This window comes from Lissotriton vulgaris, chromosome 7 (assembly GCF_964263255.1).
Source record: "Lissotriton vulgaris chromosome 7, aLisVul1.2, whole genome shotgun sequence".
NCBI lineage: Eukaryota > Metazoa > Chordata > Amphibia > Caudata > Salamandridae > Lissotriton > Lissotriton vulgaris.
Window position 1 is genome coordinate 1,726,007,981 of NC_141695.1, and position 26,296 is coordinate 1,726,034,276.

Here is a 26,296-nt window from a genome sequence, read left to right on the forward strand (position 1 = left end):
TGGATGACTAGGGAGTACCAGTGTGGTATCCTAGTTGTGTCAGAGAGTTATTGTTTGGAGGTAACCAGGTGGGTTCAGAGTGGCGTAAAACCGGAAGGTGTCCCTGCTGTGCGGGTCCGTGTCAGTGTTTTGTCGCCCAAAGCAAGGAAGCCCATCAGTGGAGTGATTGGTCTACCCTGCGTTTTGGCTGGAAGGGGGTTGTGTTGGGCCCGGCCCGTTGGGCAGGTTCACCCCTAGACTTTTTTGCTTTTTCCTAGCCTGTTTATGGAACCTGGTGTTGGTGATTTTAGGCCTCTGCGCACTTTTTCACTGTGGTACAGTGTAAAGTGCTTGATCTCTCTGTGAATGAGTGGTGAGTGACCTGCCCTCCCATAGGAATGAATGGGGAATATATATGCCCATGGTAGTTCCTGATGTGTGGGGAGTGCAGGGGCGAGTTTGGTATGTATGAACTCGTGAGAATGAATGCTGCAAAATGATATATGCGGCATGACTGTGTCTAATCTAGAAGTACTATATCTGATTCTGACAGGCGCCCATGTGGCCCTGTCTTGTGTACATAATCCCTGTGAATATTGCCCGTGCCAGTTGGCACAATGTATATGTGTGACTCTATCTGATATGTTTTTACAATACAAAAGTTATTTTTATAATAACCTTGTGTGGAGTCTCTTTTGTGGTGGGCCTAGTATGTTGTTGCTGTTGTGCGCTGGCACAAATGCTTTACACATTGCCTCCGAGTTTAGCCTTACTGCTTGTGCCAAGCTACCAAGGGGGTGAGCAGGGGTTATCTTGACGTGTGACTTCCTTGCCCTGACTAGAATGGTGGTTTCTGCCTGGCTTTGGCGTCAGCCTTAGCCTACCAGAAATAGCCAGTTCTAACAGGGATCATTGAAGAGGTTGAGGCTTCTGAATGGATTAGTCCAATTGTTGTCGCATGGAAACCTAATGGGAAGATTCGTCTATGCATAGACTTACGCCATTTGAATAATAATATAATTATAGAGAAATTTCCATTACCAAAAATCAATGAAATGGTGTCTTCATTAAAAGGTGCAACTTGGTTTTCGACTATAGATCTCTCCGCCGCATATCACCAGGTGGAGTTAGAACCTGAATCTAGATGTCTCACAGCTTTTATCACGCCTTTCGGCTGCTACCAGTTTAAAAGAATGCCGTTTGGTCTGGCATCAGCTGCAGCTGTTTGTTCAGCGGTTGATGTACAGATTGTTGGGTAGCATGGCCATGTTATCTTTCTTTCAGGATGACATTTTAATAGCTGCTAAGAACCAGACTGAACATGATCTTAAGTTAAGACAGGTTTTAAAAGTGTTGGAAACAAAGGAGTGTATCTTATCTGGGGCACATCATTAGTGAAGAGGAGATAAGACCCAAACCAGCATTGATTGAGAATATTGTAAATTCTAGAGCACCTTGTACCAAGGAGGAGGAAGTCAGGGCATTCCTTGGAATGGCTGAGTATTGTGCGAAGTTTGTGAGTAATTTTGCTTCTAAAGTATTTAATATTCGCAATTTTCTTAAAAAGAATGTGAAGTTTGAATGGACTAAAAGTTGTCAGGATGATTTTGATCATATCAAAAAAGATTTGCAGAATGTTACTGCACTGGCAAGTTTTGACCCGAATGTTGAATGTTTTTTGACTACGGATGCGAGCGTTAAGGGCTTGGGGGCAGTACTATCCCAAAAAGATGAAAAAGGAAAGAAGAATGTTATTTTATTTGCCTCAAGAGCACTTTCTCCTGCTGAAGTGAGATACCCCATTAGTGAAAGGGAAGCATTAGCTTGTGCATGAGGTTTGGAGCACTTTAGGGCTTTTGTGTGGGGCATACCAATAGTCATTCGCACGGACCATTGACCATTGGTTAAAATGTTGTCTTCCGATGGCATTTCTGGAGCTTCGGCAAGGATGGGGAGGTTGTCCATGCAGATGAGAGAATTTATTTACAAAATCGTTTATTTACCAGATAGAGACAATCTCATTGCGGACTGTTTGTCAAGATTGCCTGCTCCACTCGAAGAGTGTGAGGATGATCCTTGGGGCAGTTTTAGTGTTGCTCTGGTGCATGATTCAGGGGCACCTGCTATTAGCAATCAGGAGTGGTTGGACGAATTGGACAAGGATTTGGACCTTAAAAAAGTTTCAGAACATATTTGTAAAGGGTGGCCTAGGAAATGTTTTATTGAAGATAGTCTTAAGGCATTTTGGGAGATTAGAATGGAATTATCCCTTAAAAAGAGCATACTTTTCAGAGGTGATAGAGTTGTTCCCCCTGTATCCTTGAGAAAGAAAATTTTGGAACTATGTCATGAAGGCCATTTTGGCATTGGGAGGAACAAGTTGATTGTAAAAAACATGTTTTGGTGGCCAAGAATAGATAAAGATACTGAAAAGTTTGTCAGGAACTGTGAGGTATGTAGTGCAGCGGATAAAACTCTCAGGACCTTAAAACCTTGTATGAGTGAAGGGTTGATTCCTGATTTACCATGGGACACAATTGTGGTAGATATCATTGGGCCAATAGGGGAGTTGAAGGAATTTGGTTTGGTTGCTATTGACTTATTTTCAAAATGGCCAATTGTGAGATTTATGGACAAGGTAGACACACATACTGTGTTGAAATTTTTAGACAAAATCTTCATTATGGAGGGGTTACCTATCTGTATCCTGACAGATAATAGTGTTCAATTTATGTCTAATATGGCAAGTAGTTATTTTCAAAAGAGCGGTGTTAGGCATAAGACTACTCCTTTATACAACCCAAGTGGAAATGGCACAGTTGAGAGATTCAATAGAGTAATCAAAGGTGTTATTCAGGCAGCCATCAACAAAAGAATGGATTGGAAGGTGCAAGTTCAAAAAGCTGTGTGGTCTTACAGGACAACTTTGCAGGCAAGTACAGGATTGTCTCCTTTTGTTATGATGAGAGGGAGATTACCAAGGAGTAAAGTTAACCCTGGCTGGTTAGTTAAGGGGAAAATTACAGAATGGTCTCCTGCGGAGGTCAGAAGTAGTCTTGATAGGGTTCATGCTATAAGTAAAGAATTCTATGATGTTCACCATGGTACGAAGGTGGTAGAAATTAAAGTAGGAGATTGGGTACGTGTCAAAAAACCTTTTAAAGTACCTAAAGGTGAAAGTTGTTTTGAACCACCCAAACAAGTAGTTGAAGTTTTGAGGAATGCGGTGAGGTTGAGCGATGGAAAGGTGTGGAATATGAAAAGCATTGCTGTTAATCCTACTCAGTGTGGTAATGTGTGTGGTGGAGTTGTAGGAAGCCAGCGTGATTATGAATGGATTGAGGATCACTTTGAAAACAGTTGTTTACAATCTCAAATGGCTGAGGTTGGAGGAGACGCTGATGGTGTTATTGATGACCTTGCTCCTGTTGACCAATCTTTCTGTGAAGGGGGAGGAGGGTCATTAGTACAGACGCTAACAATGACTTAAATGTTGATCGTGAGTGTTCTTGTTTTGTGGAGCGAGGACTTGGAAAAAGAACAAGTGTTTTTCCTTCATGGCTCAAGGATTATGTTATAGAATGAACTTTATTTTTTTATTATTGTTTTTCTTCTTTTTTTTGTTGATTAGTTTTATTTGTTTTTCTTTATCTTGTTATTGTTTCTTATTCCCACTTCTTATTGTTGTTTTATGGGAATGAGGGGGATGTGTTATGTTGCTTATACCGTGCACCTTTAAGACCAATGTTCTAGTTCCTTTTAGAATGTTATGATGCTGGTAGGTTGTATGTTCTTAGAATGTAGGCTTAGCATCTTTCATGTGAAGTCAGTTATAGAGGAGCGGTTTTTCCCCTTGTAGATGCTTCCTGGCTCTCACCTGTATTGTTTTACTTATTTAATAAAGTAACTCTCCTGCTACAACTTCTTATTGTCATCTTTACACACAACTACGCTCTTTCATGTAAATAACGGTTGTGCCATAAACCGAAGTACCGGTCAGCGCAAGCCACACTTTCTGCCTAAGGGTGTGCAAGCAGCACAACTGACTGACCGGCAGTAACCTCAGTCTCCACCATGCCCTTCTCCTCGGTCCAATGAGACACCGCCTAAACCCATGAAGCGCCGCCCACCCACATCCGTTCTGCCCCCTTCGCTCAATGTTTAACAGCTTTTGGTCCCGCCTCCTCACCGTTCCTCCCCCATAAGGAAGTCATGCCAGTGAGTCGCCACGCCTATTGCCCCGCCCTCGTTCACCTTTCTCCCGGTTTTCCTGAAAAGTTCTTCAGCGCCTGCCCCTTCCAATCAGCGCCGAGAGCTGCAGGTGGACTGCCTTCGGGGCGCCAATCGCTAGCCGGCAGGGGGCGGAGCCTAGAGAGGCTGGCCGCGCGCCAGAGATTGAGACATGGGGGCGTGGCCCCGGGGCGCGCTGCTGTAGAGTTGTGTGCGAGAAGCAGGTGGTTGATTGGGTCGCCGGAGTGCAGGTAGCGGCGGCGCGCGGACAGCGGCTCAGTGACCCCGCGGTTGGAACGTCTGACGCCCCCCGGCTGGCCGCGCAGGAGCTGTCTGGGCTTCCGTAGACCTCGCGCCCGCCACAGAGGAAGATGGCGGAGGCAGCAGAGGGCGGGGGTCCCATGCTGGAAGCGGCAGCAGAGGCTCTGGGGGCAGCGACCGGCCTGCTGGAGGCCACCGCCCAGGCCCTGGGGGCCTCCGAGTCCGCACTCCGGCTTATCCTGTCCATCTTGATAGGTAAGGCCTGTTACAGCTACTTCTAGTCAGCAACCATTACCGCCTGCCATCACCTCCAAACCCCTCACTTTAACTGACCTGTCATTCCAGCCAGAGTCTGCCATCGTGTCTTGCTGTTCATCGCCACAACTGAGAGCCCCGAGGACCGCCTCTCACCTCATTCACATGCTATAATCACTCTCTGATCTTCACGTGTGAGAGGCCCCCCTCCTCCTTTCAACATTGCCAATAGTGCGCAAGGTGCCAGTATTCCCCACTCACCTGCACCAGCTTCCCCATTCAACCTCTAGTCTGGCCTGGTAGGACAGTCACCCACCTTCGGGTCATTACGAATATGATTTGTTCCGCTCCTGGGAGGTCATGTGCAAGTATTATGCATTCTGGGTATTATAGTCTTGGTCCGCTTCCTTTGAACTCGCAGCACACTTGACTGCAGCCATACGTAGGTTAAACTGCGGAACCGTGTCCTTGATGACATAGTGAGCTGGCCTTTCAAACCAGTGAGAAACCTTCACGGACCTGTTATTCCTGGTTATGCGTCCTTGCCATGATAAGCCGAGCTAAAGTTCACCTTGCCGCTTTTCCAAACTATTTCATGCGTGAAGCAGTAGGTTGGGCCGATGAGGCCGACTTGTCGTGCACACCACCCCTAGCATACCACCTTCTGATAAAAAATGTAAAACAAGTTTTTTTAGGGGCGGATAGATATTGCAATGGGAACATCTCAATATGTTACTCAAGATCTTGTTGTCTGATAGCTAAGGACGATTTGCCCCCACGCCACTGCTTAAGTCTTAAGGTAGCTGATCGAACAAAAAGACTGCCATAGGTGACTTCCACTGATTGCTTCCTCGCGTCATCTTCCTAAATACTACCAGCTTTTCATAAAACCACCTAGCAGTCCCTCTTGGGCCTCCTCTCATTTCCATCCTTTATGAAACCCACCGCTCATTCTACTGCACACCACTGTAACTCCTCTCGACCCTGCCTTTTGGCTCATCCTGTCCATCTTCCTGTATTTGACTTGTTATTTTGTATAACACTTATTATAATAAGACCATGTTGCTGTGTATATGCTTGGTAAATAACAGGTGTTAATGTTACCTAGTTTACTGGTAGTCCAGTTACTGCCTTTGGAATAAGAACCCCTAAGTGCCACCCTCTCATGCAATGCCATAGAGAATTTATAAAGTGCATGTTCAGCATCAGGTCTCTTGGCGCTAAGGTAGGGGAAGCAGCAACAGCAGCAATATTGGAAATAAGCTTGTCTAATCCGCTTTTAAGATTTTCCTGAAGCACCCATAGTTGGCTGATGATCTAATGTCAAGGAGAAGGGTGTTCCAGATTTTGGTGAGTAACTAGAAAGAATCTGACCCTTCCAAGCTTCTTTCTTTTACTTTTTGGAACAGTTGGTTAATTCAGCTGAGCGGATCTGTGATGGTGGAAAGGAATATAACACAGAATTCTCTAGGACACTAAAGCTTGGCTTTTGCTGTGAAGGACTGTAAAGACAATATAGGCTATTTTAAAGACAGCCTCCTGTGATATGGAAAGCCAATATAGCTTTTTTTCATCAGATGTTTGGTATGGCAGTGTCTTATTTGGCAAGAAGCAAACCAAGAGACCTGATTTTGAGCCAGTTGCAGCCTGTGGTTTACGCCGACAGGGAATCTCAGATACATGGCGTTGGCATAGTCAGTCCGAGACATCACTAAGGCAATAATCATTTGGATGACAGCATCCACTGAAGTATCTCCTGATTTTCCTTATTCTCTTTAGTTGAAGAACACAAGAGGACAAGACAGCCCCTATCTGCTGGTTTAAGGATAGGTACTCCTCAATGAAACTTCAAAGACTTTTTACTGCTTTCTTAACCATTGATAGACGAGAGCGGCATCCCAGGGGTCAAAAATAAGGATTCCATTGCTGAAGTTTATTCCTTGTAACCACAATTTCAGTCTTTTCAGAGTTTAGCTTCAACTGGTACTATTCATCCAGTCCAGAATTTATAACATTGTTTTGGAGAAAAAAATTGCAATTCAGTCGTGTAGTAATTGGTGAAAATCGTCTGCATATCGTTAGTGTAGTTGTATATTCCACGTTTTGCTTCTGTAGTTGTATATTTTCACATTTTGCTTCTGTAAGGAATGTATCAGTGAGCGAATGTGATGAGGTGGAGCAGGTGAGGAGAAAGGGAAGATCCCTGGGAGACTCCACAATTTAGTTGGACCTTGTCTGTATGAAAAGGGGTGAGGTGGACTGATTGAGTACGGTCTCTAAGAAAGGAGGCCAACCGTTCAAGGGCAGTACCCTGCAGGCCTGACGCGGTTGATCAGAATAGTATGTTCGGCCATGTCAAAAGCTGCTGAGAAATCCAATAGGACCAATGCATGTGTGGTACCAATATCTACTTCTATCCTCATCATCCATTGCAGAGAGGATGACTGTCTCATTTGAATGGGTGAAACGAAAGCCCGCCTGATTGTCAAGAAAACCAGACTGCTCCAAAAAGGAGCATAGATGTTGAGAAAAGTGGGTCTATAGAAGTTTTGCTAGATAGGAAACCGTGAGATCGGTCTGTAGTTTTTCAGTATTTCCGGGTCCACCCCTGCGTTTTTTCAAGCGAGTGAGCACAGCAGCCTTGTTAAAATGTTGAAGGACCATCCCTGGTTAAGGGAATGGTTAAAAATAAATAAATACTTGTATTTATTTATATCAACACATCAGCACCCAGTTTAACTCATCCAGTCACTCGTCTTAATTCTGCTTTAGGTAGCATGGTAACATACCTCCTACAACATTGGACCATATAATACCATTTAAACTTAAAATACCACCATCCAACACACTTAATTGAATTCCAGAAATCTAAAGTCCTTATCCCTAAAGTAAGATCTATCTGTACTGGTTGTCTTTTCATATTGACTTTAGTGTCATCAGCCCATCTTCATTGATTAGACTGCCCCACCTTAGTGTTCTCTTCGTAATGACTTCCTTTGCACTAGTGCCTATCTTAAATCTTGCTAATATCCCACCCTGAAACTACCATTGTTTGCATTCCCCTACTGCTTACTTACCTTTTCCTAAAACATATCCAGTCCCTCACCAACTTGACAGGGCTCTTCTGCACCCACCCTCCCAGAGGTATAAAGTTTAGTGTTGTGGCCATAGTCACACTCCCCTCAATCTCCTGACTGTTCGTATTAGGTACTGCTTATGCACCCAGGATGGACTACTTGCACTTTCTGACAACCCCTAAACATGTCATTGTGTGGCTTCATTGCTATGGTTTATTCGCTGATCCTTTCATTCTAGAAGTGATAGGTGCTCACCTTGAGGCTTGTCAGTATTCTCATCGGATGTTAGGGTTCCCCCGGTGGCTTTATTTTTGGGTTTACTTGTGTCCCCGTCCGTTCGTGATCCTAGAGCATGTGAGACACCATCTAATTTAATCTATCAGAGGTTGAGAAAATTAGATATATTTAACAATAGCAATCAATTATTTGTCAACAGTGCCAAGAGACCCTTTATTCTGAATGTTTAGTCTGCAAATGCACATTTATTTTTAGGGTTATTTAATTAACATGTGAATCAGCAATGCTTGGGAATAGTTGGCCAGATATGAGGCTACATGCGATGGGACTGACTCTGCCCCAACTCTAATGTGCTTTCCAATAGAAGTTTGATATAGAACGAACTCTGGACTTTAGAGGTTACTCTGGCATGTGACTGATTGGTTAGTTCTCCTTATCTTAAGCTGAAGTAGCTGAATGCAAACCAGCCCCACACACCTTTCAAAAGTAATTCTGTATTGTGACTGACCATCCTCCCTGCCCTCGAAGTATCTTCACAGAAGCACCCAGGACTGGTCAGATACCGGGCTCCGAAACCTATAACCAGTCATTGTTGACCTCCCAAAGTACTGACCCATCAATCACTGATTGTTCATCATCTAGATAATCGTAAAAGCAGTCTCTGCTCAATTTAAAGATCACATCCAACCAGTCATCTCTTTCCTAACCACGAATTTGGCTTTAGATTATGCAGCAGCATGGGGCAGCTACTGTTCAGGTCATAGATGCCACGCTCCAGGTACCAGATGATCAACCTTGCTTCCTGAAATTGCAGCCTTTTAATCTTTCATCCTACCCTAATAAACAACACAAAAGAAACCACATTATTATATCTTGTTTTGAGAGAGGGGTAATAAGCAAGCACAGACAAAAATCTTAGACCCAACCTGTATTTCTTCTTGTAAGTCCAACATTACAGACCAGAGCATCCCGCACCTACCTGAAACTGAACTTGAACAATACAATTCTTATTTGCCAAGAGCAGCAAGCAACACAAAGTCCACACCTGTCCTAATGACATGTCCCTGGGCAAATTTAAAATCTACATTTTATACAAGGCTATGTCCTTTGCATTCATCCTGGACATCAACCTCACAATCTAGGATCTCATTGCAAGAGAACAGATTGCCTGTTGCCCGCTTTCTGCAGTAAAGAGCAGTACCTCCCCATGACCAGCATCTGCCGGACAAGCTCACAATCTTTAGTGGTTCTCTGCACAACTGCAGTGAGGAGCTCGTCGGACGGGGAGCAAAGAAATGCAAAATAAAAAAGATGGTACATCTTTCATCTATTCATTTAGGATCTGGGACGGCTTTCCTACATCTACTAGGACCACCATTACCATGCACCAATTTAAGAATGAGGCGAAGATGGATCTCTTTAAATAACAGTGCTGTAATCTCCTACTTTTGCTTTAAGAAGAGCAGGTACTGCTTCACTCACTTGTTGACTCTTATCTTTGCATTTGAAGTTTGCCATTTTTACAGTTACCAGCAATACCGAACTGTGGTATAAAAAACAAAACAACTTATGCTTCATGAAGTGGGTCGTTGATTATCAACTGGTATTACACATACCCCTCTTTTCTGCTAAATTTTGAGTTTGAATGTCTTCCTCTGGCTGAATACATTTCTTAAAATCTTGGATAAAGTAGCTCAAAACACATTTTGTTTGGTCATCATTCCTCTTAGTTTTGGTTTTTGAGACAGTTAGTGTCCCCCACTTTGTTGCTGATGCTATTTAACGAAGTGTGCCCTAGGTTCCTGCCAACCAGGTACCCAGGGCCTATGTTCTTTCTCTAAACTGTACTGTTGCACACCCAATTAGCAACTTGTTGGCCACATGTAAGTCTCTTGTAAAAGGTACCATGGGTACCAAGGGTACTGTGACCAGGGAAGGCCTGCAAGGACTGCAGCACACATTGTGCCACCCTTGGAGGCCCTGTACCCTAACACACACACGTGTTTTGGTGCAGAGCTAAATTAACAGTTGACATGGTACACATACCTGTGTGACATGCCTACAATCCACTGCCTATTACATAGGTAAGCCACCCCTCTAGCTGGGTGCACTATACTACTGGTGAGGATACAGGTGCTTGAGCCATGTACACCTACATTGTCAAAGTCCATTCTTAGACATTGTAAATGCAGTGAAGCCATAAAGAGTATATGGTCTGGGAGTTGATAATTACAAACTCCACAACACCATAATGGCTTTACTAAAATCTGGGAAGTTTGATATCAAACTTCTCAGCACACTAAACCCACAGTGGTGCCAGTGTGGGATTTAATGCAAAATGCATCTTTAGAGTTGCCACCTGAAAAACAACCTAACTCTAGTGTCCTGGCTGCTCACCATCTGCCACCCCAGACATGTTTCCTGACCTGAGAGCCTCCTGCTCTTGTGGTCCTGAAACAAAGCACACCCTGGGCAGAGGTGCCAAGCCTCCTCCCCCAGGATGTGCAGGGTCCACAAAGGGAAAGGTTCAAATGCTTGCTGCCTTTGTGAACAGACCCAGCCATTTGCTGCTCCCCGCAACTGGCCCCCATCGGTTCTGACCCCCACTTTGGGCAGGAGAATCGGTGGGAAAACCGAGCCTGCAGTGTTTGTTCTGACCAGAGCTTCCCCATTGAAACCAGCAGGGCTCCAGACGTCGGCCCAGCACCCTGCACCTGGCCGCCCCAGTGCCATTGTGGGTGCACTTTGTGTGCTATCTTGTATCCCCCTTTGCCCTGAGCTAAACGCTAGAAGCTTGTCTCCCACATCCAAGTGGTGTGCCCGTGAGCAGTCACCAACCGGAGGCCCCCCAATTGGATAACATTAGGCCTCAGCACTCTGCACCAGGCCGTCCTAGTGCCGCAGAAGGTGCTTTTTGAATGCATGCTTGACCCTGGGGGAACCCCATAGGATTTCATTGACTGTTTTTATTTGAAAAACTATGAAGTGTTGAGGGTGTTTGTATGGAAACATACGAAACGGTGTTTTTGTAAAAACTGTTTTACCTACCTTCTATCTAGAAAATGTCCTAGTGTGATATCTAGGCATATCACACTGAGTAGAAACAAGTAATCTAAAAAGTTATCACAAAGGAACTGCAAAGTAATTTCAACTGTTTCTGAATATTTGACCTACCTGTAACAAAACCAATTGCATTCAACTGTACTATTCTTGAAAAGTGATATTTTACTTACCTGCTCTAACTCGTGCTTGGTTCTAAAACTAAATAAAACTAAAATATTTGTATACAAAACAATTTAGATTTTCACAGACTGCTGGGCAGAAAATCTGGATTTTATTAAAGAGAAAGGAGGCTAAGATTATGCAAATCTTCTTTATTGCCAGCTCGCTCTCTCTCTCTCTCTCTCCCCCACACCAATAAGGTTTTCACAAAAACCATGCCATAAGAAGTTGCACATTGACAAAACCAAACGGCTGAGCAAAAGTTTCATACCTACTGGCTTTACCAATGCATGTTTATTTTTATGTTTCCTATAATCTCATTAAAATTGGTCACTGATTTTCCAGTATGAATATTTTTGGGAAATACTACCATACATCAACACACTTTCCTAAATGATGATGCAAAGAAATGTTACCTACAAGTTTACAGTAGTTCAGCGAAATGGATTTGCATTCTTTTGTGAACATTTTATTTTGAAAGCATAAGAATCCTCAATCTTGCTTTCAAGCTTATGCAAATAATTGCATCTAATGAAAGACCATTTTGGGAGCATTATACATAGCATTGTATTGCTAATCATTGAAAACATGTGTACACATTTTTATACTGGAACCACTAGTGCAGTCTGAGGTTTTTACTTAGAGCTATTTACTTGAAGCGCTCATAAAGGCTTTGCATTAATGAGCCATAAATACAAGTTTGAACAGCATTACCACAATGACACAAATATTACCTTAACTGCAGGCAATGCCATTCCCTGATCCATAATGTAGTACTGTAAACAGGCAGCCAAAGGTTGTGTGCTGTAAGGGGTTGGGCCTTCTTGCACATGAAACTTGTTGCCCTTGACCACAAACAATATGTCCCGGGTGTCTGGCTATAGGAATTCCGAATCCCTGTCTAGTACTTCTATTTATCATTTTAGTTAGTAAGTTCTGACCTACAGAGATGCCGTCTACTAGAGTGTCCTGCAGCTACAGCTGATCTATAAACATTGACAGTTCTGTAACGTAGGCCTGGTGTGAAAAGATCTGAAAGGTAGTTGACAACATGCACTAAATTAGTTGAAATGGGATCATAACCCAGTTGAAAAAAAACAACGAACCCATTTGTTCTAAGCCAGTCAATATGCTTTCCTTGTTCCTATTGCCCATGACTTAGATAGGAGTCGGACAGCATCTTGCGAAAGCCCTGAGATTCGCTAGTGTCTCCTGAATTCTTCCAGGTTGTTAGAACCAGTAGTAAAACATGACAAAGAGAGCAAATTTCCCTTACCTACCACATGATGGTGGTACAACAATACTTCAAATGCTTAATCAAATTTTGGTGACAAAGGCTCAAAAATTACTTGCATTCTTTCAAAAAATATATATGATTTATTTCATGATTATAAATATAAATTCCATTGATTTGCATCGATTAACATTCCTTTATCAGTTTATCATATATTGCAAAATTATCGATTTTTATGAAGACAAAACATTTTTTTTCAATATTAGTGTAAACAGAGAGAAGCATAATAAAGTGCATAGAAATCAAAAATAAGTACAAAATATGGTTACTATATATAGATACATGATTCATTCACCCCCTAGTGGAAAAAGAAAATGTCAGCATCTACTCATTCACAACAATCTCAACATTCTCACTCTAACTCCATACACTACCACACCATTAGAAACAAGGAAGTAAAATCATGAGTACAGGTCTCAAAGATCAATGTGAGACCCCGCACTTGGTCGACGCGCGTTTCAGCGGCTCAAAGCCACTTTCTTCAGGACCACTTCCAATCAGACCACACAAGTATCCAGGGGAACTACAATATATATAAAGTATCAATGTCACCAAACATTAAATTACCACATTGACATTTAACATTGTTAAGAACAACAAATAAACATCCAGATAAGGTGACCAGAAAAGCACACTAAACAAAAAAAAACAGGTTGATCCATACACATGGTCAGAAAAGTACACTAAACAAAAAAACACAGGCTGATCCATACACATGGTCATAACATTAATGTCCACAAAAAGGACAGCAAAGAAAGGTTTAAAGAACATTCACTAACCTGCTAGATCTAATATACACTATTCTAACATTACTAAGGGGATCTGCCTACAGTCCAGAAAGGCAATATTTCCTATAGTGGGATATAGGTACAAAGATACTTACATAGAAAGCAAGTATTGTTTATTTATTGAGTAATCCAACTATAGGTTTAGGTGTTCATATGGTATGCTTGTTCCAAATAACGATCTAAAAATAAATGGTATAAGGTACCAAATGGTAAGCTTTCAGCATCACTGGGCTTGCAAGGGAACAAAGATGGATAATGTGTAAGCAGGCAACTCTTACCCCTTTGTGAATTATTGCTGAGATCTATAGGGGTTTCTTTGATCACTTCATGCGACACGATTCTTGATTTATTGTTAAAAATTATCCACCTAAGGGCAAGAGATAGGAGACTAAGATGAAGATTTGTTATTAACTACTTATGTTGTAAATAGTCTGCAATTATCCTATAGTACTGAGTTGAGGAATGTCTATAGCCAAGTGACAAAAAATCAAAATATGTGTATGTGGAGATCATGGTTGATCTAGCTTACATATGAGATTGAGAATGGAAAGTCAACTATATATAGATAATCTCAAACAATGAAATATTCTCATTTGATTGTATTGGTATATATTCTATTTATTTATCAATTCTTTTAAGATTTACATATTTCATATTCTTTTTGTGTTTTTCTCTTCTGTTTTCTTTCCTTTTCTTATAGTTGTTTTTCAATATAACAAGTCAGTTAAAAGCATACTAGAAAAAATATACATAACCAATAGACATGAGACTGAACAAAATGTTGAAGGCAAAGCGGTAGATGTCACAACGCGTGTTTCGGCTCTTTAGCCTTCTTCAGGTTACCATCTATTGCTCTATAAACTGTTAAAAATATATCAATAAATTTACATGACAAGCATATTATATACAGTGGACTTAAATACATACACATAATATATACACTTATTCAGCTTTGTGTCTTCATTTGAGCAGCAAGGTAAGAGCATTATTTAACGAGTGTCTTTCAAATATAGATCTATTGCATCAACATTGAATTTTAGCACCATTTTGAATATTGTCCTTCCATTTACATATTCACATAATTACATGATCTATATATCAAAAAATGAATAAACATTTATCAGATATGACAATTGCAGTAAGTCTATTGCATCAACATTCATAATCTGTATATCAAAAAATGAATAGACATTTATCCGATATGACAATTGCAGTAGGACTTGAACTCATATTCTCAAAATTGAGTATTAGATGACATTCTCTAATTGTAACATACTTGTACTGGACAAATACATTCTCAATTCATAAGAGAAACAGATCAGTAAATTAGGAGAACATCCCTTGACTTGATCACTTTCACAAGCATATTCTATATAGTGTCATTGGCGAATGACGTTATCTAATATACATAACAATTTTGCTAAACCCCGAAATGATTTATTCAAGAAGAAATGAGAGAAACATGTTGGTCAATTCTGAGAACATCCATAGCTTGATCAATTTCCCGAACATATTCTGTATAATGACCGTAGAAAATAACATTCTTTAATCGTGGCAAAGCTATAAGACAAAAGCAAGCTGCTTCTCACTTAAGCTGAGACGCATATGTTGGGAAACTCCACGGACATCACATGACAAGATCTGAAAATGATAATATGACTAAGAGCTAAGTAGTACCAAGCCTAGATAAGCAGGAACCTGTAAGATTTTTGCAAAAACACATATTGTGATTATAGAGTAATAGTGTGGCTAAGTGCCTAGCAGCAGCATTTGAAGATAGAGATCCATAATATACCAGCTATCTAGTTATCATATGAGATTGCTCTACTATACTTACAACAATTGGTCTTGACCCATACTTACAAAAATTTGTGCGAACTCAAACCTAAATCTTAGCTAGGATGTGACTGGTCAGTCTATTTAGGGTTTCTTGATATCTGTAGATGTAGGATAACAGAGCATTAATTGATATTATGGCTTTAAACATTTAGAATGTGGATAAAGTTACAAATTGGAAATTAGGGACAACCAGATCTCTAAGAAGCCATTTTTCTTGTTCCACAATAGAGTAGTTAATCATAAATTGTTATACCTTCAAATGCAGGTAAATGAAAGCGAAGAACATATATGTTGTAGCTGTCAACGGATGGGGGTGATATCTATTAAATAATAAGCACATATTACTGATTCATGTTCCCATAAGTGATATATGATAAAGAGATCAAAAGGGAAATGTCATACAGTTACCTAGGAGTCACTAGATCAGTTCCTGTCCGTTATCTACAGTTTATTGGCACTGGGGGTAGTATAGGAATGAACTTGCTGGACATGAAAATAAAAGATGTCTATGAAGTTTCTGCCCGAAAAGAAAAGGTGATAATTAATTACTCTGTTGGTTTTAAATACATATGACCGATGTTGGATACAGTCTTAAATGTATATACCATCACACTTAAGTTATGAAGCAAATGGATGACGAGGATAAACGATAATAGCATCAAAGGAATTGTTCATTATCTAGAAGAAAGACATATATACAGAAATATATTTAGCCGATTTGTTAAGAATGCGACTGGTACAGCATTGTGTAGACTCGAACCATAGTGAACAAGAACTTACATGGTCAATTCTTGAAAAGGTTCAATCAAAAACAGGACAGCCAGTGGAAGTCACATGCAAAAAACGAGAAACGTTCTGGATTTTTCATCTGGATTGCGTTGCACGTGGTCTCAATGAAGCCATAAACTGGTACGTCACTAAATAATTTCAGTTCTGTAATTAAACCAGGAAGGGTATAGTTCTCTGTTTTCTTTAATATTTAGTCGCATCTTTTCCACCTAATGTGACTTAAATTCTATTTTTCATCCCACTAAATATGTATCATTATATATATATATATACTTTATCATTTATGGACCTGATTTGGCAACACTCCATGTGAGCATCACTTTGAGGGAGGTGTAGTTATACATTTATCCATTTATTCTATTACAATTCTATTTATTGTTTTTTGCATGCATTTCCCCCCCTTTTGGTCTTCATTGTTATATTCCATGGCACTATTGTATAATTGGGACCAACTGTCCAAGTGGTTCCTCAGATAATCTCATGGCATTTATCGCCCTTTAGTGTTTATCTTTCTGTTTAGTGCACATACTCACGGGGCAGTTTCTTATTGAGGTTTTCCCATTCAATATGGTGGCATTGGAGTGCGTCTTTTATTTTTAGTTGACCCTCATCATGTTCTTGCTGTCCTATTTTCATATGGTGGCGTTGGAGGGCGTCTTCTATCTTTAGTCAACCTCCATCATGCTACCTGCTTCCGGTTGGTTGCCACGTACCGCGATATCTCGCCGTGAGCGGTTACGCTTATAAACACTACATACAAGCCCGGCAGTCTCTCTTTCGTTGTGAGCTGACTAGGAGACGGACAATCCATTATTGAAGTTCTACGGAAGCAAGGTGAGCATTAGGACACCGTCAATTGTAACACCACGCTATTCTTAATGGCGACTTGCGCTGCTTTTATTCACGTTTTCAGAATGCCCGCCAAGTTTTTCATTTAACCGAACCCCTCGACCCCCCCCCCCTCCCCCCCATCTCCGCTATACGTAGGAAAGTGTCTATGTGGGACTCGGTTATTGGGAACGCCTCTTATCTTTACAGCGCCTTACAATACCTTTATATACGGTTCCCTAGTACCCGCTACATTTAACATTTAGCCGATTTTCTCCGGTTATTGGAACTTTGGACAGGGTGATTTGCGATGTCTGTTCTATCACTGTAAAGTACGAATTGTTAGAGAATCTCCCAATTTTAGTCGGATTGAGTATCTAGTCGTCAAAGTTTACGTTTATAATAGCAGTCTAGCTAAGCCTTAGCTGTGGTGTCTAACACGATGAGGAAAGGAAACGTCGGGGACGCCTCGATAGGAATTATGGAGCATATTATTCCATGCTTCTTTAACATGTGAACATGATGTTGGGGCATCATATGCACCAGTACCCCCACATAGCACCGCTCATCTTATTGAGAATTGGTTCCCTCATTCCACAGGACATTGAACGGTCCGGCCGGCGTACCGCTCCATGCTCCCTACCAAGAAACTGGATTTATAAAACTCTTGTAGACACATCTACTATCTCGCAGAGGTGAGTACTATAGGATAATTGCAGACTATTTACAACATAAGTAGTTAATAACAATAAATCTTCATCTTAGTCTCCTATCTCTTGCCCGTAGCAGGATAATTTTAACAATAAATCAAGAATCGTGTCGCATGAAGTGATCAAAGAAACCCCTATAGATCTCAGCAACAATTCACAAAGGGGTAAGAGTTGCCTGCTTACACATTATCCATCTTTGTTCCCTTGCAAGCCCAGTGATGCTGAAAGCTTACCATTTGGTACCTTATACCATTTATTTTTAGATCGTTATTTGGAACAAGCATACCATATGAACACCTAAACCTATATTTGGATCACTCAATAAATCAACAATACTTGCTTTCTATGCAAGTATCTTTGTACCTATATCCCACTATCGGAAAAACTGCATTTCTGGACTGTAGGCAGATCCCCTTAGTAATGTTAGAATAGTGTATATTAGACCTAGCAGGTTAGTGAATGTTCTTTAAACCTTTATTTGCTGTCCTCTTCGTGGACATTAATGTTATGACCATGTGTATGGATCAACCTGTGTTTTTTGTTTAGTGTGCTTTTCTGGTCACCTTATCGGGATGTTTCTTTGTTGTTCTTAACAATGTTAAATGTCAATGTGGTAATTTAATGTTCGGTGTCATTGATACTTTTTATATATTGTAGATCCCCTGGATACTTGTGTGGTCTGATTGGAAGTGGTCCTGAAGAAGGTGGCCTTGAGCCGCAGAAACTCGCGTCGACCAAGTGCGGGGTCTCACATTGATCTTTGAGACCTGTACTCATGATTTTACTTCCTTGTTTCTAATGGTGTGGTAGTGTATGAAGTTGGAGTGAGAATGTTGAGATTGTTGTGAATGTGAGTAGATGCTGACATTTTCTTTTTCCATCAGGGGGTGAATGTTATGTTATAATGTTATAAGGATATTTATTGCGCGCACAATTACTCAAGAGTATCCTGGCGCGAGACATAACCACAGAGAAATCGAGAGCTGAACAGCCGAACAAGCAATTTTAATAGGCTATTTTAAAAAGATGGGTCTTAAGGAGCTTCTTAAAGCAACCAAGGTCTCTGGTGTCCCTGAGAGTGAAAGGGAGGTAGTTCCAGAGGGCAGCGGCTTTGAACGAAAAGGATTGACCGCCCAGTCTGGTTCGGCGGAAGCGGGGCACTACCATCCTTCGTTGGGAAGCCGACCTTAGGTGGCGGCTTGGGACATGAAAAGTCACTCTTTTCCTGAGGTAGGCAGGACCGGTATCATGAAGGGCACGATGCGTGAGTACCAGGGCCTTGAATTGGACTCTTTGGGCCACCGGCAGCCAGTGAAGAGTAGCCAATTGATGTCTTATGCTGTTTCGTCTAGAGATACCCAGCAGGAGTCTTGCGGCAGCATTCTGGATAAGCTGAAGTTTATTAACCAGAAAGGAAGGGGAACCCAGATACAAAGCGTTGGCATAGTCCAGGCGGGACAATATAAGGGCCCTAGCGACCGTTTCTTTAGCTGGCTGGGGTAAGAGAGGAAAGAATCTACTCAGTGATCTGAGGGTCCCGAAGCAGGCACCCGTCAATCGCTTGATCTGCTCTGCAAACCTCAGATCTGCGTTAAACCATATGCCCAAGTTCTTAGCTGGGCCACCTTCAGAAAGGGGACGGGGAAAATCAGGTGGCCAAATTAATTCAGTGAATTGGCTTGGAAATTGACCGTATAGTAAAATCTCTGATTTTCCCTCATTGCATTTGAGTTTTGCATGAGCTAACCAGGTGAAAACGGCTGCCAGGCATTTTTGTGCGACATCAGTTTCTAATGTCGAGTTGCCCCATGTAAACAGGAGCTGGGTGTCATCGGCGTAGGCCATAATTTTTGCACCCAGCTCCTCGGCCAGGTAGATCAGCGGGGTCATGTAGATGTTAAAAAGTGGGCTCAAAGTAGAGCCCTGTGGGACCCCGGTCTGGACAAGCCTGGCCGAGGAGGAGTACGGGGGCATCCAGACTTGCTGATAGCGGGAGTCCAGGAAGGATTCTAGCCAGGACCACACAGCCCCAGTGATGCCTATCTCAGTGAGGCGGGCCAGGAGGAGTTGGTGAGGAACCGTATCAAAGGCGGAAGAGAGGTCCAATAAAATTAGCGCCGCTCTGCCACCCTTGTCCGTGCACTCCCTAATGGCTTCCACCACCTCCACCAAAGCTGTCACAGTGCTGAAGGATGACCTAAAGCCCGACTGGGCTGGATGTAGCGCACCTGACTCCTCCACAAAGGCGTTCAGCTGCCGAAAGACAACCTTTTCGCAGACCTTCGCCAGTGCAGGGAGCAGGGAGATGGGGCGGTAGTTGGCTGCAGTGGCGGGGTCTGCCGAAGGTTTCTTCAGGAGAGGCAGGAGTTTGGCTTGCTTCCACTGCTTAGGTACCACTGCTGATTGTAAAGACCAATTGATCAGAGTAGTGACCTCAGAACCTACACAGTCTGCTACTCCCGCCAGAACTCTTGCAGGGCAAGGATCCGAGGGGGAGCCTGATTTTAAAGATTTTAGAAGCGTTAGGATGTCCAGTTGATCCACCATAGTGAATTTGGTAGTGAATGAATCATGTATCTATAGATAGTAACCATATTTTGCATATAAAAATTTTTTGTCTTCATAAAAATCGATAATTTTGCAATATCTGATAAAGGAATGTTAATCAATGCAAATCAATGGAATTTATATTTATAATCATGAAATAAATCATATATAGTTTTTGAAAGAATGCCAGTAATTTTTGAGCCTTTGTCACCAAAATTTGATTAAGTATTGTAAGTATTGTTGTACCACTATCATGTGGTAGTTAAGGGAAATTTGCTCTCTTTGTCATGTCCTATTCCCCTCCTTGCCTGGCTTGATAAAGTCTTGAGGGGGTCCCATCATTTCTGCTATCTGTTAGAACCAGTAGTTCCTTCACCACAAGGTGGTGGAAGTCTCCCTCTGAACCTTGGAGTATTTCTCTGAATGAAGGTATTGGGATTGGAAAGTCTATGCTCATTTCCAGGATGATTGGGATCCAGGCTTGTGATCTCCACTATTATCGCTACTAGACTATCTTTGTAACAACGTGCATGAAGGAGTAGTCGAGGTAGCATGACAAATGGCGGGCAGGCATAGGGTGCTAAACCCCTCCAGCCTTGGAGGAAAGCATCTACCCCTTTACTTTGAGTAGGGCCCGGTCTCTAGCTGAAGAATTCCCTTCGTTGAGTATTCAGTCAGTCTGCAAACAGGTTTGTCCTGAACGGGCCTCATTTGGACTGGATAGTCAAGAATATTTCCCTGTTCAGTTTTAAGTTGCTGGAATCTTTGAAATTTCTGGAGACCTAGTCTGCTACACCATTACTTAATCCAGGAATATGTTCTGCTATAACTGATATTCCTTTGTTCAAGCAATATCTCCAGAAATCCGTCGCTAGACATGTAAGACCTTTGGAATGGGGTCCACCCAGCTTGTTGACATACCTGACTGCTGACACATTGTCTATATGTAACATCACACAGAATTTCATTGACATCTGGGTGAAGCAACAAACTGCAAATTAACCCGCTAGTAATTCTACGCAGTTGATATGCAATTTTTTCTCTTGATCTGTCCAACGACCCCCTGTTTATGAGTTGTCACATCTGACACCCCATCCTTCCAAACTTGCATCCGATTCTATTATTAAATCTGGTTCCTCATCAATAGCTCTGCCATTCCATGCCTCCGCTTCTTCAGCCACCATAGGAGTTCCCACCTTGATTCTTGATCTATCAACAAAGCCCAGGAATTGTGTTTGTTGGCTTGGTATTGTACAAGATGTTTTCTTGTTTATTGTAATCCCCAGGTGTTCTAAAAGACATATGGTAAGGTTTGTATGACGGAATACCGTCAATTTGGATTGAGCCATCATAAGAATGTCATCCAGATATAGTATTAATGTCATTCCCCCCCCTTTACCTTAGCCAGGTAGTTACAGGGCGTAGGGGCCTAGGTGTGAAGCACCCTTTAGATAGGGTTCCTCCAGAAACCCTCTTTCTCAGGGATTTACTTCGCCCCTTCTTGGCCACTAGTAGATGGCCATACCATATTGGGGATTGATACTATTTTTTATTTATAGTGTCATCAAGGGAACCCAAAACTTTATCTAGGTCTTTAACTAATTCCTCTAGTATATCATCCAGATTTAATTGTGGGGAGGGTGCAGACATGATGGTAAGAGGGGTAAAATTATCTAAATAACTAGTTTGGAGAAGAAAAAGTGCTATAAAAAATGTATATATTTAAAAGTTATTGATATCATTTTTGAGGGGGGTTATTATCATCTGCTCGATCCTCCGGAGACAGCTGACTGGGTTAACTGTCACCGTCATGGTGACCAAACGCAAAAAATGGAGGACGTATTACTGTGCATTAGAGTATCTCAAAGAGTTAAAATTGCGGTCACGCACTTATTTGCCGTGCGTGACCGTGTCTTAATGACCTTTCCTCGAATGTACGCTCATGCCGATACTCGTGCCGGTGAAAGTCTAATGCTCATCAAGCTGGTGTTTGGCTCTGCCTATTTCTGCTGTTGGGTAATGCGAGAATCGGAGCGTATGAAACGAGGAGGACTGTGTTACAGTTTTGGGTAGCTCTGTGAAAGTGTTTCCGGGGAAACTCTGTAGCACTTCGCCATCAGGACTCGCGCTACGGTCAGTATTTTAAATTATTTAAGCATAAACTAAGCGATGAGAGGGGAAGTAGACGCCAGGGGAAGGCTAATTTAGGGCTTCTGGTTCAGAATAAAACAGGACGTTTGAATGTAAGGTTATCGAGGCTAATATTAAGTCAGAAAAATGGTTAAATGGCACAGGAAGACACAGAAAAGCATAGAGTACTCAATGTTGTACCTATAAGCATATTATTCATTAATTCCTGGGATTCCCTCGCCTCCTTCCTCTGCGAAAGTCACAGCACCACAGCACGGTAGGTGTTAAACTATATTTATCAGATCACCATGTTCAATTGTGCAATATATATATATATATATATATCTCTCTCTCTCTCTCTCTCTCTCACCGGACGAAACGCGTCATGTCTGTATTGAGATAATAAAGAAGCACTTTATTCCTACCTACCGTGTGGTCCGTATCCTGATTCCTGGTCGTCCTGATGGCGGTTGAGTTGGGAGTATATATACATTCTCCAACACAGGTCAGCCCACAAGGTTGAAGTACAGCCACACAAAGTTTTAATCGCACATTTGGAATTTGCATCCATTTCCCCGCTTGCCAGCAGATACAAACACAATGGCAGTCTTTCAAGTAATCATCTGTCTGACGCGTTTCAGAATCGTCTCATCCTTTCTTAAGAGGCATGGTTGAGGTGAGTAAGGAGCAGTTTATTTTCGCGCTCTTAAGTAGATATTACCCACACCTGCGACAGTGGGCGTGGCGTTGCGCAAAGCCTTCTGGACAATGCAGTGCGCTGAAAGTCCTCCCTGAGTGGAGTAGCTTCACAAGTCTCACAATTTAAACCAGTTATTACAGTTCCAAGTGGAAGGAAAGCTCACCAAAGGTGCTGTCTGCCTTGCTTTCCAGAAGCGAAACAGGGCATCAAACCAGCACCATCATGTCATGGCGCTGTTTGTCTTCGTTCAGTAGTATGCAGGCAAATTCTATCAGCCTGCACAGGACCCGCCTCCAAGCAGTGGGCAATACTTCGCGGCTGGGCAACAGCCATCAATATCTCCAACAACACAGGGCAGCCCACAAGGTTGAAGTAAAGCCACACTAAGTTTTAATCTGCACATTTGGAATTTGCATCCATTTCCCCGCTTGCCAGCAGATACAAACACAATGGCAGTCTTTCAAGTAATCATCTGCCTGACGCGTTTCAGGATCGTCTCATCCTTTCTTCAGAGGCATAGTTGATGTGAGTAAGGAGCAGTTTATTTCCGCGCACTTAAGCAGATATTACCCACACCTGCCACAGTGGGCGTAGCGTTGCGCAAAGCCTTCTGGACAATGCAGTGCGTCTGGCAGCAAGGACAGTGAATTTTGATGATTTCTCTTCGCGTTTGTATGCAGCCTTCGTGACCAAATAAAGGAGCTTATGCACTTACCTGGTTGGTTCTTCCACAATGAGGCAACTCGATGGTTTGAATGAATTAGCGGCCGGTCCTGGTTGCGGTAAAACCCCCACTGCAAGCGCAGCGTTCCCTAGTTGCGGTCACAGCAACTTCCTCGTGACAGAGATTACCTCCCTGTATGATGGAGAGAGACTGCAGCAAGTTGTTGTTAGAGCGACATCACCCCACTGTGGTTTTTATAGTTTACACTACTGGCATTACAGGACGAACTCATTGGAGAATACTTATGCAACTACAAAGACCACCAGGCCAGAGGAATGGCCACGCCCACTGGGGGCGTTGTTGTGAATATAGTCAGCTGCATACTATCGATCCTGCGATGCTGAACCTGCCCAGTGCCATTGACAAAGGGTCACAGACTTGAAACGCGTCTGGCAGCAAGGGCAGTGAATTTTGATTTCTCTTTGAGTTTGTATGCAGCCTTCGTGATAAAATAAAGGAGCTTTTGCACTTACCTGGTTGTTCTTCCACAATGAGGCAGCTCGATGGTTTGTGTGTGTGTGTGTGTGTGTGCGTGTGTGTGTATATGTGTATATATGTATGTGTGTATATATATAAAATGTAGGCATAGAGAGGATGCTGGAGGTAGGGTATTTCTGTGAGATTGGTGTGAACACTAAGGAGACAGACTGTGGAAAAATGTTCAGACAGAAACGGAGATTTGTATTCAGAGAGGGAAATATCATGTACAAGATCAGTAAAGACTTATGGAAACGGAACGATATTCACGTAAACTGAAGGGGACTAAAGACTAGAATGAAAAGAGAAATGCCCCACACGCCTTGTCACTAGATATAAAAGATGGGGTGCAAATAAAGGGGGGAGTGAGGGGAAAGAAGGGAACATTTCATAATACAAAGTGTAAAATCATTCTCCGGTGACAAGCAATGAAGCAGAAATGTTGGTGAAAATGCAGTTTGATGTTTCAAACGAGAATAGAGGGAGAAAAGGCAGTAACAGAGCACTAAGGCCTGTGGATGGCCCGCAGTCAGCAAAATGGGGGACAACTTAGTTTGCATTACAACATTGTGAATGCCCATCCCGCTGGACCAGTAGTATCAGTATCCCGTGATTCTCAAGCTCGAGACTGTTATTAGAAGGCTAATGCAAAGAGCTCTGTGAAAATAACGGAAAGGACAACAGAAGTTTGCGCTAGAAGAGTAGAAGGGGGTCACGCAGCAATTCGACCACACGAAGCTCACTTAATAGTATAAGCAGTATCAGAGAATGAATGATTCCAGGTTACCACTACATATATTGACCCATCACCTCGCTCTCCCCATTTAAAAACAATCCGTTTCACCGCTCAGCTAACTCTACTGTCACCCCATCACTCGTCACACGCCAACCGCCTTACAAGTGTCACCTAATCAACTGCCTCACTGATCACACAACCCTTTACTAACCGGACACAACCAAACACAATCAATCCAATCACAATGGATGTCAATCGTAAAACTTCACAACGTCTGCCAAATTGAGAATGTGTTTAGATACAATAGCAATGCCAGCAAATGATGTACTAATGCAATATGACAAAACAAGTGCTATTCAAGGGATCTTTGTATGGACATTACCGTTAACCAAACCAGTCACTCCGTTACGTCCATGTCTATCATGCACTTAACTGTCTCATCTCCAGTCATCACCCTCACAAGCCATTTCAATCATTCACCAACTCACACACCCACTGTCACATCCCACATCCTCCAACTGTATCCCACATCCATGACACTTGTTAGCACATGCCCATGTGTATTTGTTTTGATCAAAGGCTCTGCAAAGGAAGTTCCTTAAATGCTGTGGCGTTCTTTTTTCGCTGCAGAGCCTTTGATCAAAACAAATACACACGACAGCTTCGTCGTGGAAAAAAGCACCACCCTGCTACGAAGGAAGGAGCCGGTGGAGAAGGGGGCAGTCAGACCACGGACATCCCGAGGTAAAGACAGCACAGCATTCTGCTACAATTGCGAGGGGATTTATGTGCCGGGGCACACTGAAGTGCTTAAAATATCAGTGGTATTACACTGAACCACTATGAACTTGTTTAATTATTGTGGCAAAACGGAACCCACTGTGGGCGCGGAGGATTGCTGATCAATACTACATGTCCCAGAATTCATGTCGAGAAAGCTACGAAGCTGACACCTACAGCTGCAACTACTAAAGACAGTTGAGGTATGGGACTGGAAACAGCTTTACTTAACCACATTGCCACAGCCCAGGAAGAAGGAGTGGACAGCTCAGAAACGCGTTGGCAAGCAGGATGAAATGACGGACGTTAACTCACCCTCGATCTGCAAATAAATTAAGGAAGTTCCTTAAATGCTGTGGAGTGTTTTTCGCTGCAGAGCCTTTGATCTATATATATATATATATATATGCTTACATACGAATGTGCAAAAAGGCTAATAAAACCATTCGATGAGTGCCATTAAAATGTAACCATAAAAACAAGAGCCCCAAGTATGCCCTGCAGTACTGTATAGCTGTGATGATAATGGTTAGTGTGGCCTGCGATGTGCATCTATTGTATAAGACAGTAGTGCCCAACAGCCACAGCGCAAGATGCGAAAAGTGCGAACATATCAGAAGACTCCTGATAGCTAAGCGTCAGGACTGGACGAAACGGAAGTCCCGCCCCACGGTAGTTTTCGTCACACGCACG

General features: G+C 42.4%; 1 protein-coding gene across 1 annotated transcript in view; it reads left to right on the forward strand.

Moving 5' to 3' along the window:
* Positions 1–4,227: 4,227 nt before the first annotated feature.
* Positions 4,228–26,296, forward strand: part of LPCAT3 (lysophosphatidylcholine acyltransferase 3) — a 201,045-nt gene continuing 178,976 nt past the window's right edge. Inside the window, exon 1 of the mRNA XM_086932970.1 lies at positions 4,228–4,725. Within this exon, the coding sequence (XP_086789096.1) occupies positions 4,581–4,725 (145 nt within the window). The 5' untranslated portion in view covers positions 4,228–4,580. The remainder of the gene's footprint in view (positions 4,726–26,296) is intronic.